Source organism: Saimiri boliviensis, chromosome 13, assembly GCF_048565385.1.
Source record: "Saimiri boliviensis isolate mSaiBol1 chromosome 13, mSaiBol1.pri, whole genome shotgun sequence".
Classification (NCBI taxonomy): domain Eukaryota; kingdom Metazoa; phylum Chordata; class Mammalia; order Primates; family Cebidae; genus Saimiri; species Saimiri boliviensis.
In genome coordinates, this window is record NC_133461.1 from 84767551 (window position 1) to 84780004 (window position 12454).

The 12454-nt window shown below is 34.6% G+C and overlaps 1 protein-coding gene across 4 annotated transcripts in view; it reads right to left on the bottom strand.

Moving 5' to 3' along the window:
- WRN (WRN RecQ like helicase) overlaps window positions 1–12454 on the bottom strand; it is a 152321-nt gene that overhangs the window by 78018 nt on the left and 61849 nt on the right. For all 4 annotated transcript variants that reach the window (XM_074383899.1, XM_010348683.3, XM_074383900.1 and 1 more), the window contains 6 exons: window positions 11704–11842; window positions 10648–10723; window positions 9091–9158; window positions 8695–8803; window positions 7372–7440; window positions 1506–1588 (listed from right to left, as the gene is read on the bottom strand). In XM_074383899.1, the coding sequence (XP_074240000.1) occupies window positions 1506–1588; window positions 7372–7440; window positions 8695–8803; window positions 9091–9158; window positions 10648–10723; window positions 11704–11842 (544 nt within the window). The remainder of the gene's footprint in view (window positions 1–1505; window positions 1589–7371; window positions 7441–8694; window positions 8804–9090; window positions 9159–10647; window positions 10724–11703; window positions 11843–12454) is intronic.

The following is a 12454-nucleotide window of genomic DNA, read 5'->3' on the forward strand; positions in this document are numbered from 1 at the left end:
CTGTCGCCCAGGCTGGAGTGTAGTGGTGTGATCTCAGTTCACTGCAACCTCTGTCTCCCAGGTTCAAGTGATTCTCCTGCCTCGGCCTCCCAAGTAGCTAGGACTACCAGCATGCGCCACCACACCTGGCTAATTTTTTGTATTTTTAGGAGAGACAGGGTTTCACCGTGCTAGCCAAGATGGTCTCGATCTCCTGAACTCATGATTCACCCACCTCAGCCTCCCAAAGTGCTAGGATAACAGGCATGAGCCATCGTCCCAGCGCTGCCCTCATTCTTTTTTTAGTTTTAATGCATACTAAAAAATACGAGTTTGTTTTCATTATATTGTTAGAAAAATTATCAAATGCTTTCTGACAGTTATATGAAAGTAACCATTAAATGGATATTGCAATTTGAAAGCTAACCTATCTGGAATTATTTCAATATATAATTATATAAAAAGATCATATGATACTGAAAAAACAAATTTGGTTAGGTTGACTGAAGGTGTGAAATAGGGGCATTTGCAATAGAAGCCATGATTGCAATTCTTGGAGAGTTGTGCCTAACCACCAAGAAAAAAAAAAAAATTTTTTTCTTGAGACATGGTCTTACTCTGTTGCCCAGGGTGGAGTGCAGCAGCCTGATCTCGGCTCACCACAGCCTCTATCTCCCAAGTTCAAACAATCTTCCTACCTCAGCCTCCCAAGTAGCTGGGACTACAGGCATGCACCACCAGGCTTGGCCAATTTTTTTAAAAACTATTTGTAGAGACAAGGTCTCATCATTATGAGGCATAAAATATTTTTAAGTACAAAAAAAAAAGCACTGTCAGCTTTTGACTAATTCTTTATTTACACTTTCTAGGAAATAAACTCTGAGTTATCTAAGTTTGTTATTTTGTGTAATAAATTATACTCACTAGTGGCAAATAATCAAAGGTACTGTGGTTTCCAACCCTGGCTATACATTAGAATCACCTGTGAAAAGCCACCAATGCCAGGTGCCACCCCAGTCCTGCTAAATCAGAATTTTCAAGGTTGGGGGTTAGTTAACTACTTTTTTTTTAAGTTTGAAAAGTGATTCTCATGAACAAGGAAGCCAGAAAACCACTACATTGACTTAATTTAGATACTGAACATGAAAAACAAATAAATTAAAATTTCATAGAACCTAGGATTCAACATTCATTCAACAGTATGTTTAAGTGCCAAGCACCGTGCTGGGGAAATACAAATTTTAAAAAGTGTTTTTTCTCCCTTGGAAAGTTTATAGCCTAGCAGAAGAAAACAGACATATAAACGGGTAATTATAATAACAGAGTCTAATTTCTATAGCAAAAGGAATTATAGAATACCATGGGATAAGATAGGTAAAACACCAAGTTGGACAGTCAAGAGATTTCCCGGAGGTAATAATGTTTGAAATAAACTTTAACAGAAGTGAAATCCAGTGTTCATCCATAGATTTAACCTTAAAGATTAACTCAGTAAGTATTTACAGAGCTCCTTCTTAATCACTTACCAATATCAGCCTCAAGTTGCTGGAGTAGGCTCAAGTTACCTGAACAGTATTCTGGAGTTATATATACAATCCGATATTTGCCTCTGTAAAAACAAACAAAAGAAAAAAAAAACAGGAAAGGAAACACATTAACAATAAAGAAAACAATCATCTCAAGGAATTACAACTTAAAATCAAAATATCTGATAGATTTTTTTCTTGAAATAATATTTTATGTCACAAAAATCTAAAAGAGTGCTACATCTATGCATGTGTATAGACAATATTCACATGCATTTGTTCTCTGATTTCTCTTCTATGCATCAAAATTGAAAGTGGCAATGCCTGTCATGGAGTATTTAGCACTAAGGTGACACTGGAAGCTGGACTCTGATATCCAGCAGTCTAGATAGGAAACTAAAGTTATTGGGTTCAGTGGTCAAACCTATAATAAACTTTTCATGGTGTTTATCAGTCCACCTGCACACCACCATCCTTCTTAAGAACTATAACCCACTATCCCTGCTTTCCTACATTCATGTTATTCTACATATTCTGCTGTCTTGCCTAAAACAGATTGGGCCAAACACTGCGTTAAAGTCAAGCCAATTAATCGCTGTCCTGAAATCTGGAGGTTTGATGAAACAACCAGTTTCTGAAAGTGGCAGGACCTGCAACCTGTTTTTTTAAAAAGAGTTATGAAGCAACCATCTTCTATTTTGTGACTAGAAAAGCAGAGAATGTTTATCTCTTCAGAGAGAAAAATGAGGAAGACTCACTAAAGACTACAGATAAAAAGAAAGCCCTAGTGTATTTTGCAAACCCAATTCTACTCTCTTCCTAAGGGCTGGCTAATTTCTCTTAAGTGGGATCTATGAGACATTCCTTTATCCTTAATATAAAATGCAACATACACTTATGCTACCTTGAATTAATTTCTATTCTGGATAGACAGAGTCCTAATTAAAACAATGTTTGTAATAAGCCTAAGTCTGGGACAAAATATTTACAGAGTCTGTTCTCCATTCTATGAAATGAAGACATAGATCAAGTCAAATGTAATGAAACTTAATTTTCTATATGGAAAGACTCTAAAATCATTCACCTATCCATTCAACAGATATTTAAGTGTCTACTGTATGCTAGGCATTGTGCTTTCACAAGGAATTAATTAGGAACAACACAGACATGGCTTTACCTTTACACAATTAATAATGTATTCTAATTAATATAGGAAAGAGTATAAAGAATAAGCTCTGATGTCAAACTGCCCAGTTCTACTTCTTACAAGGTAAGTGATCTTAGCCAAGTTACTTTAGCGTGCCCAGTTTCTTCGGTATAAAACAGTGACAATCATTATCAAGACAGCTAATTGTTTAGATAACTAGGTTCAAGGTAAACTCAATCAAAATCCCAGCAGGCATTTTGGTTGAAACGGTGATGCTGAAATACTCACAGAAATACAAAGGACCTAAAATAGCCAAAACAACTTTGAAAGAAAAGAACAAAGCTAGAGGACATGCCCTACCTGATTCCCAGGTTTCTTATAAAGCTACAGTAATCAAGACAGAAAAACAGATCCACAAAACACAGAACAGAGAGCACAGCAATAGAACCAAATATATGTAGTCAATTTATTTTTGACAAAGGTACAAAGTCAATTCAGTGTAAAAGCATAGTCTTTATTAAAAATGGAGCTGGAACAATAGGTGAAAAATACATAAATTATTATCAATACCTCATATAATAGACAATATTTACTAAAAGTGAATCACAAATTTAAATGTAAAACTTAACATTATAAAACTTGTAGGAGAAAACATAAAAGCAAATATTTGTGACCTTGGGTCAAAACACTAAAAGCAAAATCCCTAAAAGAACAAATCGACAAACTGGACTTTATCAAAATGAAAAACTGATGCTCTTCAAAAGAACTGTGGAAAGTATGTAAAGTCATAAACTAGGAGAAAATGTTTGCAAAGCATACATCAAATAAATAATTTATATCCAGAATAAAGAAATGACTATCAAAACTCAGTAAGGAAAAAAAGAATAGGGAAAAGATTTGAACAGACATTACCTCAAAGAAAATATACAGATGGCCACTAAGTGTATGAAAAATTACTCAATATAATTTGTCATTAGGGAAAAGCATGACATAATGAGATACTATTGGAATGCCTTAAAGATCGGCCAGACTAAGTGATGGCAAAGATGGAGAAGAAATGGACATTTCATACACTGCTGGTGGGAATATACCATGATACAATCACTCTCAAAAGCTTGATTTGTTTTGTTTTGTTTTGTTTTTGAGATGGAGTTTCGCTCTTGTTGCCCAGGCTGTAGTGCAATGGTGCAATCTCAGCTAACCACAGCCTCTGCCTCCCAGGTAGCTTGATAGTTTTTTAAACAAAGAATCAGCAAATAGTCCAGCAATTCTACTCTTAGGCATATACACAAAAGCACTGAAAACACATGCTCAACAAAAATTGGTACACAGATGTTCATAGCACCATTATTCACAGCAGCCAAAAAGGAAACAACCCAAATGTCCATCACTGATGAATGAATTTTTTAAAATATGTATGCCCATAAAATGGAATATTATTCAGTCATAAAAAAAGACTGACTGAAGTACTGATAGCATCATGCTAAATGGAAGAAGCTAGACACAAAAGGCCATAGACTGTATGAGTTCATTTATAGAAATAATCCAGAATAGGCAAATCATAGAGAATGAAAGATCAGTGGTTGGAAGTAGCTAAAACAGAGACAGTAGGCCAGGCAGAGTGCCTTATACCTGTAATCCCAGCATTTTGGGAGGCTGAGGTGGGAAAATTTCTTGAGCCCAGGAGTCTGAGAACAACCTGGGCAACACAGTGAAATCTCATCTATTAAAATTAAAACAAATTAGCCAGGTGTGGTATCATGCGTCTACAGTCCCAGATACTCAGAGAACTGAGGTGAGAGGATTGATTGAGCCCAGGAAATCGAGGCTGCAGTAAACAGTGACCACACCAATGCACTCTAGCTTGGTTGACAGAGGGAGATCCCGTCAAGAAAAGAGAAAAGAGAAAAGAGAAAAGAGGGGAGGGGAGGGGAAGGGAGGGGAAAGTAAAGGGACAATAGGGAATGACCACTTAATGGATATGGAAATTGTTTTGGGAGTTATGAAAATGTTCTGGAATTAATGATGATGGTTATACATTATTACTATGCCAAAAGTCACTGGACTCTAGTAATGATTAAAGTGGTAAAAGTTAGGTTCTGTGAACTTTATCTCAATTAGAAAAAAGGAAGTTGGCAGGGTGTGGTGGCTCACACCTGTCAGCACTTTGGGAGTCTGAGGCAGGTAGATCATGAGGTCAGGAGTTCGAGACCAGCCTGGCCAACGTGGCAAAACCCTATCTCTACTAAAAAAAATACAAAAATTCGCTGGGCATGGTGGCAGGCGCCTGTAATCCTGGCTACTCAAGAGGCTGAGGCAGGAGAATCGCCTGAACTGGGAAGATGGAGGTTGCAGTGAGCTGAGATCATGCCATTGCACTCCAGCCTGGGTGACAAGAGCAAGACTCTCTCTCAAAAAAAAAGAAAGAAAGAAAGAAAAGAAAAAGAAAGTTAAACATATATCCATCACCTGTTCCAGTCATTCTGCTCCTTCATATATGATCAATAAAATGAAAACATATGTCCATACAAAGACTTATATACAAATGTGCATACAACTTTATTTGTAATAACCCCAAACTAAAAACGATCCAAATGTCTGTCAGGTGGATGGATAAACAATTTGTGGCATATCTGTAAAATGTAATCCACCTAACAATAAGAAGAATGAACTATTAATCAATGTAATAACATGGATGAATCTTGAAATAATTATAGTGCATTATTTAAACCAGACAAAAAAGGGCATATAATATATGATTGACTCTGTGTATATATAATTTTAGAAAATGCAAACTAGGCTATAGTAACAGGAAGGAGATCAGCAGTTACCCAGTGACTGGGGTTAACAAAAAAAAGGTAAACTTTGGGGGTGATGAATATGTTCATTATCTAGATTATGATGATGGTTTCATGGGTGCACACCTGTGTCAAAACATATCATATTACACATTCTCAGCACATAAAATTTATCATAAGTCAATTACACCTCAATAAAGGTAATTTAAAATGCTTAGAAAAAAAGAAAAGTCCACAAAAAGATTTGTATAAGAATGTATATAACAGATTTATTAGTAACAGCCCAACACTAAATAAGTAGCCTAGGCATCTATCAGTAAGAAAATGTAAAAACAAACTGTATTATATTCTATGAAATACAGAAAAATAACAGATACTAAAAAAAATGTTTTAAAAACTACACAGGTGCAGTGGTTCACACCTATAATCCCAGCACTTTGGAAGGCCAAGGCAGAAGGATCGCTTTCTAATTTTATATCAGAAAAAATTAAATTAGAAAAAAAGAAAATTAAACATCTATCCACCACATGATCCAGTCATTCCACTCCTTGATATATATCAATAAAATGAAACATGTGTCCATACAAAGACGTACATGCAACTGTTCATAGCAGCTGTATTTGTAATAACCCCAAACTGGAAACAATCCTGAAGCCAGGAGTTCAAGACCAGCCTGGGCAACCAAGCAAGACCCTGTATCTACAAAAAAATTAAAAATTAGCCAGGCATGGTGGCACAGGCCAGTAGTCCCAGCTACTTGGGAGGCAGGAGGATAGCTTGAGCCCAGTAGTTAGAGGCTGCAGTGAGCTATGATTGCACCAGTGTCCTCTGGCCTGGGTGACAGAAGGAGACCTTGTCTCTAAAAAGGCAAAAACAAAACAAAAAACTACTGATACATGCAAGAGCATGGAAGAATCTCGAAAGCATTACGCCAAATGAAAGAAGTCTTACGAAAGAGTTCATATTGTGTGACTGCATTTACATGACATTCTAGCACAAACAATACTGAACTATGGTAGAGAAAATTAGAGCACTGGCTTGCCTAGGATACAGATGGAAGGACAGACTGGGCAGGCACATGAAGAAACTTTCCAGAGGGTCACTAATATTCTGTATCTTATTAGAGGTTTGGTTTACATCTTTGTATGTATTTATGAAAACTCAGTAAATACATATGTGCCTCGGGTGTATGTATATACTAACATATACACAAAAAAAGCGCCTGCTTAATGGGCATAGGTGTTCTTTTGGGAGTGATGAAAATGTTCTGAATTAGAACATCCATATATATGCATATATATTAATACGTGTGTATATGTATGTATATGTGTATATACGTTTGTGTGTTTACATATACATACATATGCACACAAAATGGGTGTGTGTATGTGTGTCTGAGATGATATTCTCCTGAGGAACTACATCATGACATAACTGGTTGGGCAAGAGACCTAGAATCCAACCCCTGCTCAGCCACAGTCACTGAGTGACTTTGGGAAAATTACTTGTCTCTGGGCCTCAGTTTTCTCATCTATAAAATGAGACAAATCTAGATAATCTCCAACCTTTCTTCCAAAACCAAAATTTTTAAAATCCTATGACTACAATGCTAATCTTACAGCGCAATAACTGAGAGTTAAATATTTCTTTAAGTTTGAAGGATTTAAAAAGTAACAGTCCTGCAATGGTACTATAAAAAGTAAAATGCATTTTGAAATCATGGACTTTTTTTTACATGTATTTAATAAAATTTGTTTGTGTACAAAATTCTCTCATATACTACAGACATCTGACCAAATGATTAGAAATCATGTAAATTACTCACAACTTCCTCAGCAACATGTAATTCACCCATGTAACAAACTTGCGCAAGTACCCCATGAATCCAAAATAAAAGTTGAGGGAAAAAAAAATTACTCACAATTTAACATCTCCTAGAACATCTTCTGACTGTGCTGATCCAAGGAAGCAAGCTGGGATGTTGGACATTCTATAAGAAGAAAAACAAACATTCTGGCGCTGTGAACACACTACACATATCAGTTTGATTCTTAAGTGAGAAAGAATAAAGAAATATAATAATACACATTCCTGTTCTTTGCAATTTTCTCTTTTTTTGTCACTTACTAACTTGATAAGCAAATTCCTTCAAGGGCCTTATCAGAAGGCAAGTTTTTAACATGGGTTTTGAAAGAGACTGTAAGCTCGAGGAAGCAGGGGATGATGGGAGGTCAAGGAATAGGCTGCTAGACCCTATTCCTTCTATCTAACTGTATGTTTGTACTCATTAACCAACAGCAGGGTAACTACAGTTAATAACAATAATATTGTATATTTCAAAATAACCCAAAGAAAATATTTGAAATGTTCCCAGCACAAAGAAATGATAAATGTTCAAAGTGATGAACAAATGCCCTGATTTGATCATTACATATTATGATCATTATATATTACGATCAAAATACCACAGTACTCCAGAAATATGTACAGATATTATGTATTAATTTAAAAACAGATAATAAGCTCAGGTTGAAGAAGCTGAAAAGTTTTTCATAGATAAAAAAATATACTTCCAGCCAGGCGCGGTGGCTCACGCCTATAATCCCAGCACTTTGGGAGGCCGAGACAGGTGGATCACAAGGTCAAGAGATCGAGACCATCCTAGTCAACATGGTGAAACCCCGTCTCTACGAAAAATACAAAAATTAGCTGGGCATGGTGGCGCATGCCTGTAGTCCCAGCTACTCGGGAGGCTGAGGCAGGAGAATTGCTTGAACCCAGGAGACGAAGGTTGTGGTGAGCCGAGATCACGCCATTGCACTCCAGCCTGGGTAACAAAAGCGAAACTCCGTCTCAAAAAAAAAAAAAAAAATATATATATATGTATGTATATATATATGTATGTATGTATATATATATACTTCCATATATACACTTCTTATCAAGCTAAAAAGCAAGGGTAACAGAAAGAGAAAATAATTTTGAGATATTCAATGTAAACCACCATAAAGTAATGATTTTTTTTTTAATTTTATCAGGGTCACCTGGTAGCTTTGAATTACAGAGAACTCAAGAAAGAAGATAAGCTCTTCCACTAAAGTATCATTTGTTACTAATAAAGATAAAGCAATACCTGCAGAAATGTGTTATTGTGAACTAGACTTTAACATGCATGATGGAACAGATGTTTCATCCACAGAAGAAAAAAACAAGGTGATGTTGTGGCAATGATAACATGACTTACCTAAGCTGCAGCACTTGGTCTTCCATCAAAGAAATAAGAGGCGAGATGACAAGGCCAATCTTGCCTACATAAAGAGGTGGATACTGGAAGCACAAACTCTTTCCATATCCTTGAAAAGAAAATAATATACTCAGAGAAATAAAAATAAACCTTTGATGCTTTAATTTCCTTTTACAATGTACTTATTACAGATGAATGGTCAATTCTAGTATGCTATCTTTCTACGAGGTAATTGATACATAAATCCAAGCATCTGTTTTCTGTTCACTGTCTTCTATATTTTACACCATTTGTAGTGGCATCTGTATTTTGAGGGTTTAACAAAAAATTAAGCATTTCAAACTCTTTATGTTTTATTTTTTAAAGGATTAGGTTATTTGCTTAAATACAACTTACCAGTTGCCATGACAGCAACATTATCTCTTCTTTCTTCCAATACTGAATGAATTACTTTCCACTGAACCCTTGAAGGTGAAAAGCAAAAACCTGTTTTGTTTTATTAATAAGAAACCCAAGGTACAGATTAAAATCCATTCAGTTTTTCATTTCCTTTAATAGAATTTATTTTTGAACTTCATACATAAATCTGCACAAACCCTGAAACTTTAAAGCAAAGAACTCCATTTGACCAACCTCCCATTCAAGCTAACTAACAACTACCATTTGATATATGTATTAAATTTCATTACATATATCTAAAGTAAAAAACAGATTCTAAGCTTCATACTAGATATCCAGAAGAATCAATGCTTTAAACTAGTAAGAGAAATGCTCCAAGGACAAGGACTGACTGAAAAGGGAAATAAGGGAACTCTGTAAAGTGATGATAATTCTTATCTCTTAGTAAGAATTTAGGTTACATGGATATGTACATGTACCCTTAGAATTTGCAAATAACAGTTAAAGTTTCATATTTCCTTACATGCAAATTTTATATCAAAACAAAAAAATTAAATATTTAACTCTACTTAACAATTTATATGCTTAAATACTTAGGTGGAAGTATAATGGTGTCCTCAACTGACCCTGAGATGCATTTTAAAACTTCAATGAATTAATGGATAGAGAGATATGAATGGATGGGTATGTGATAAAGCAAGTATAGTAATAATACTAGAATGTAGGTGGTGGGTATACAGATATGCACAGAAAAAAAGTTCTTTCAGCTTTACTACATCTTGGGAAATTTTCTTAATAAAATACTAAGGGTAAAAATCAGTTGAAGAAGTGGTCTTCTGGCATGCCATTAATGACCTACTCTTAACTAAGGGCTGGCTAAAAGATTCACAGTTTATGAAAATTCATTCATCTGTACACCAAGCACACTTTTCCGTGTGTAAGACATAAATAAAAATGGTTAAGATCAAAAGAAAAAAAGAAATACTTCAATAGATTATATTTTAAATTCTCAGAATAGGAAAAATCCAGTCAAGATTTTCACATGCTTATTAGTTTTATTCAAATTTACTTGTTCACCTCATTAATCTCTTTTTATCCTTAAAAAAATGTGCCCATTAGATGTAAACACATTTTGAGTACATTAAAATAGATAAGATTACCACTATTCCTCAAATTGTTGTATTAGGAACTTCTAGTACATCAGCATGTTCTGGGTTATATGATAGACAAAACAGGCACATAGACACTCATTTAATGAAAAACAAGTCAGTATTAAATTAACAATTACTTGTAAGTACCTTAAACTAGTGTCTACTCAGAACTGCTCAGTTAAAGGAAAATCATTTTTCCTCACTTATAAAAACAATGTGGAGAAATGAATTTTACATAAATATTACTTTGAAATAATGTTGTAGTCACATAGAAAATACAGTGTGGCATGTGTAACCATAGTGAAGTTGTGCTGTTGGTGCTAAGTCAATGGACTATTTGCCTTTTCCCTTGTTTTAAAGAAAATACTAAATGTGTGATTTGATTAACTAAGATTATACTCACGGTTTAAAACTGGAATGGCCAAAATATGTCTTGAGGCAAGTAATTTGCTCTGCACTGGGTGCTGGCAACAAAGAGTCTTGAAATAAAAGAAAATGGGCATTTTTGTTCAAATAGAAAAACACCATGAAGAGGGAGAAAACAGTTTATTTCATTGGTTTTTTTGAAAGAATACAGTGATAATTACCATGTGTTACTGTTTTCTATTTTTTAATTCCAATACAAATTGGTCCTCTGGGTACCATATACGACTCCAAGAAAACACTTGGATTACTTTTAGGTGTTAGAATTTTGTTGTGATTCACACTTTGCCAGCACTATTTTAAAAAACTGATGTTTTAGAATCAGGTATACTTCTAAAATCTAACATTTGAACAAACCATGGCAAGCAATATACCAATCCAAATGTTAAAATATAACCAACCTTCAATTAATGGTAATCAGAAATGTTAGACTAAGAGTCCACAGATAAAATCTTCATCTTAGCTATCCAAAGCTAAAGTAGTTACACCTAAATTAAGTTACCAAAATCTCGTTTAGTTTAGTTACCTAAATCTAATGTAGTTAGGAAAACTTAGTTAACTACATCTTTGGTCAAAATTCTAACTGCACAGCATAATGAAGTTAGGTTAGCTCTACCCAATTCACCTTCTCTATCCACTGTGAGCCTGAAAGATTCATGAGTAGCCAAGAAAGGGCAAAAAAAAGAATCAAGGTAATTTGCCACTAAACAAATGAAAGTTCATCACTAGAGTTCTCAGCTTTAATAATTCTAAATGAGAACTATACTGACTTGGAGAAATTACATCTTTATTTAAAAAGAAAACAAAAGGAAAGATATTTTTATCATCATAATGCTACTATTACTCTATTTCTGTAAGCAGTAAGATTTTACTTTACAGTGACAAAAGCACTAAGGAGACAAAAGCTCATAAGGATCCAATAATCAACTCTATGCCACAAAATCTCTGACCTCCAAACCATCCAAAACTGGACCCTAAGTTAAAGTCAGTGGTAGGTATCAGAGGTGAGTCATTTCAAATATACTTCAGCACTTACCCTTGTCATCATCTTCTTCCTCTTCATTAGCTTCATTTTCATCATCTTCTTCTTTAGTAGGAAGATTCAGATTTCTTTCCATTTCTAAGCATTTAGAATGAGTTGGTTCTACCGTGCCACTATTGAGGTTTTCTAAAGACTGAAAGTTTAAAAGAAATTTTAAAAGCAAAACCACTGACAGTGTCATATCTTTTTCACCAAACACAAAAGGACTATTATTAACAGGGCCTACAATTTTGTTGAAAGCTGGCAGATGTGCAAGCCATACTACAAAAGAACATGTGTGCTCCAGTTTAAATATGTGCTCATGAATGGTTTCTAAGGCGCAAGGCCAAAGATGGAACATTTCCAGAATAAGCAAGGCTCATTAATAGCATATAATAAACTGCCCCTGGAGAAACCCATCATACGTTTTAAATTTGCATAATTTAAAACATTTTTTCTTTATTGCACTTCAATATTTTTGATTCTCAAGTAGTAAATGTGGATTTTAATGTTATTTTTGTAACAAGTTTCTCTATATCATGAGTCAGTCACATTCATTTTGAATAAGGCTGACACTATAAGCAAACAATAAATGTGTTTTGGAATTGTCAAAACAACAAAAGATTCAAATCATTTTAGAAAAGGAATATTATAAATGTGAAATAAAGTTATTTGTTTCTATTTTGGCTTGAGAGTATCTGCATTCTCCCTTAAATAAAGATAATCTATTTCAAGAATATTTCAAAATTATTTCCTCTATAACATT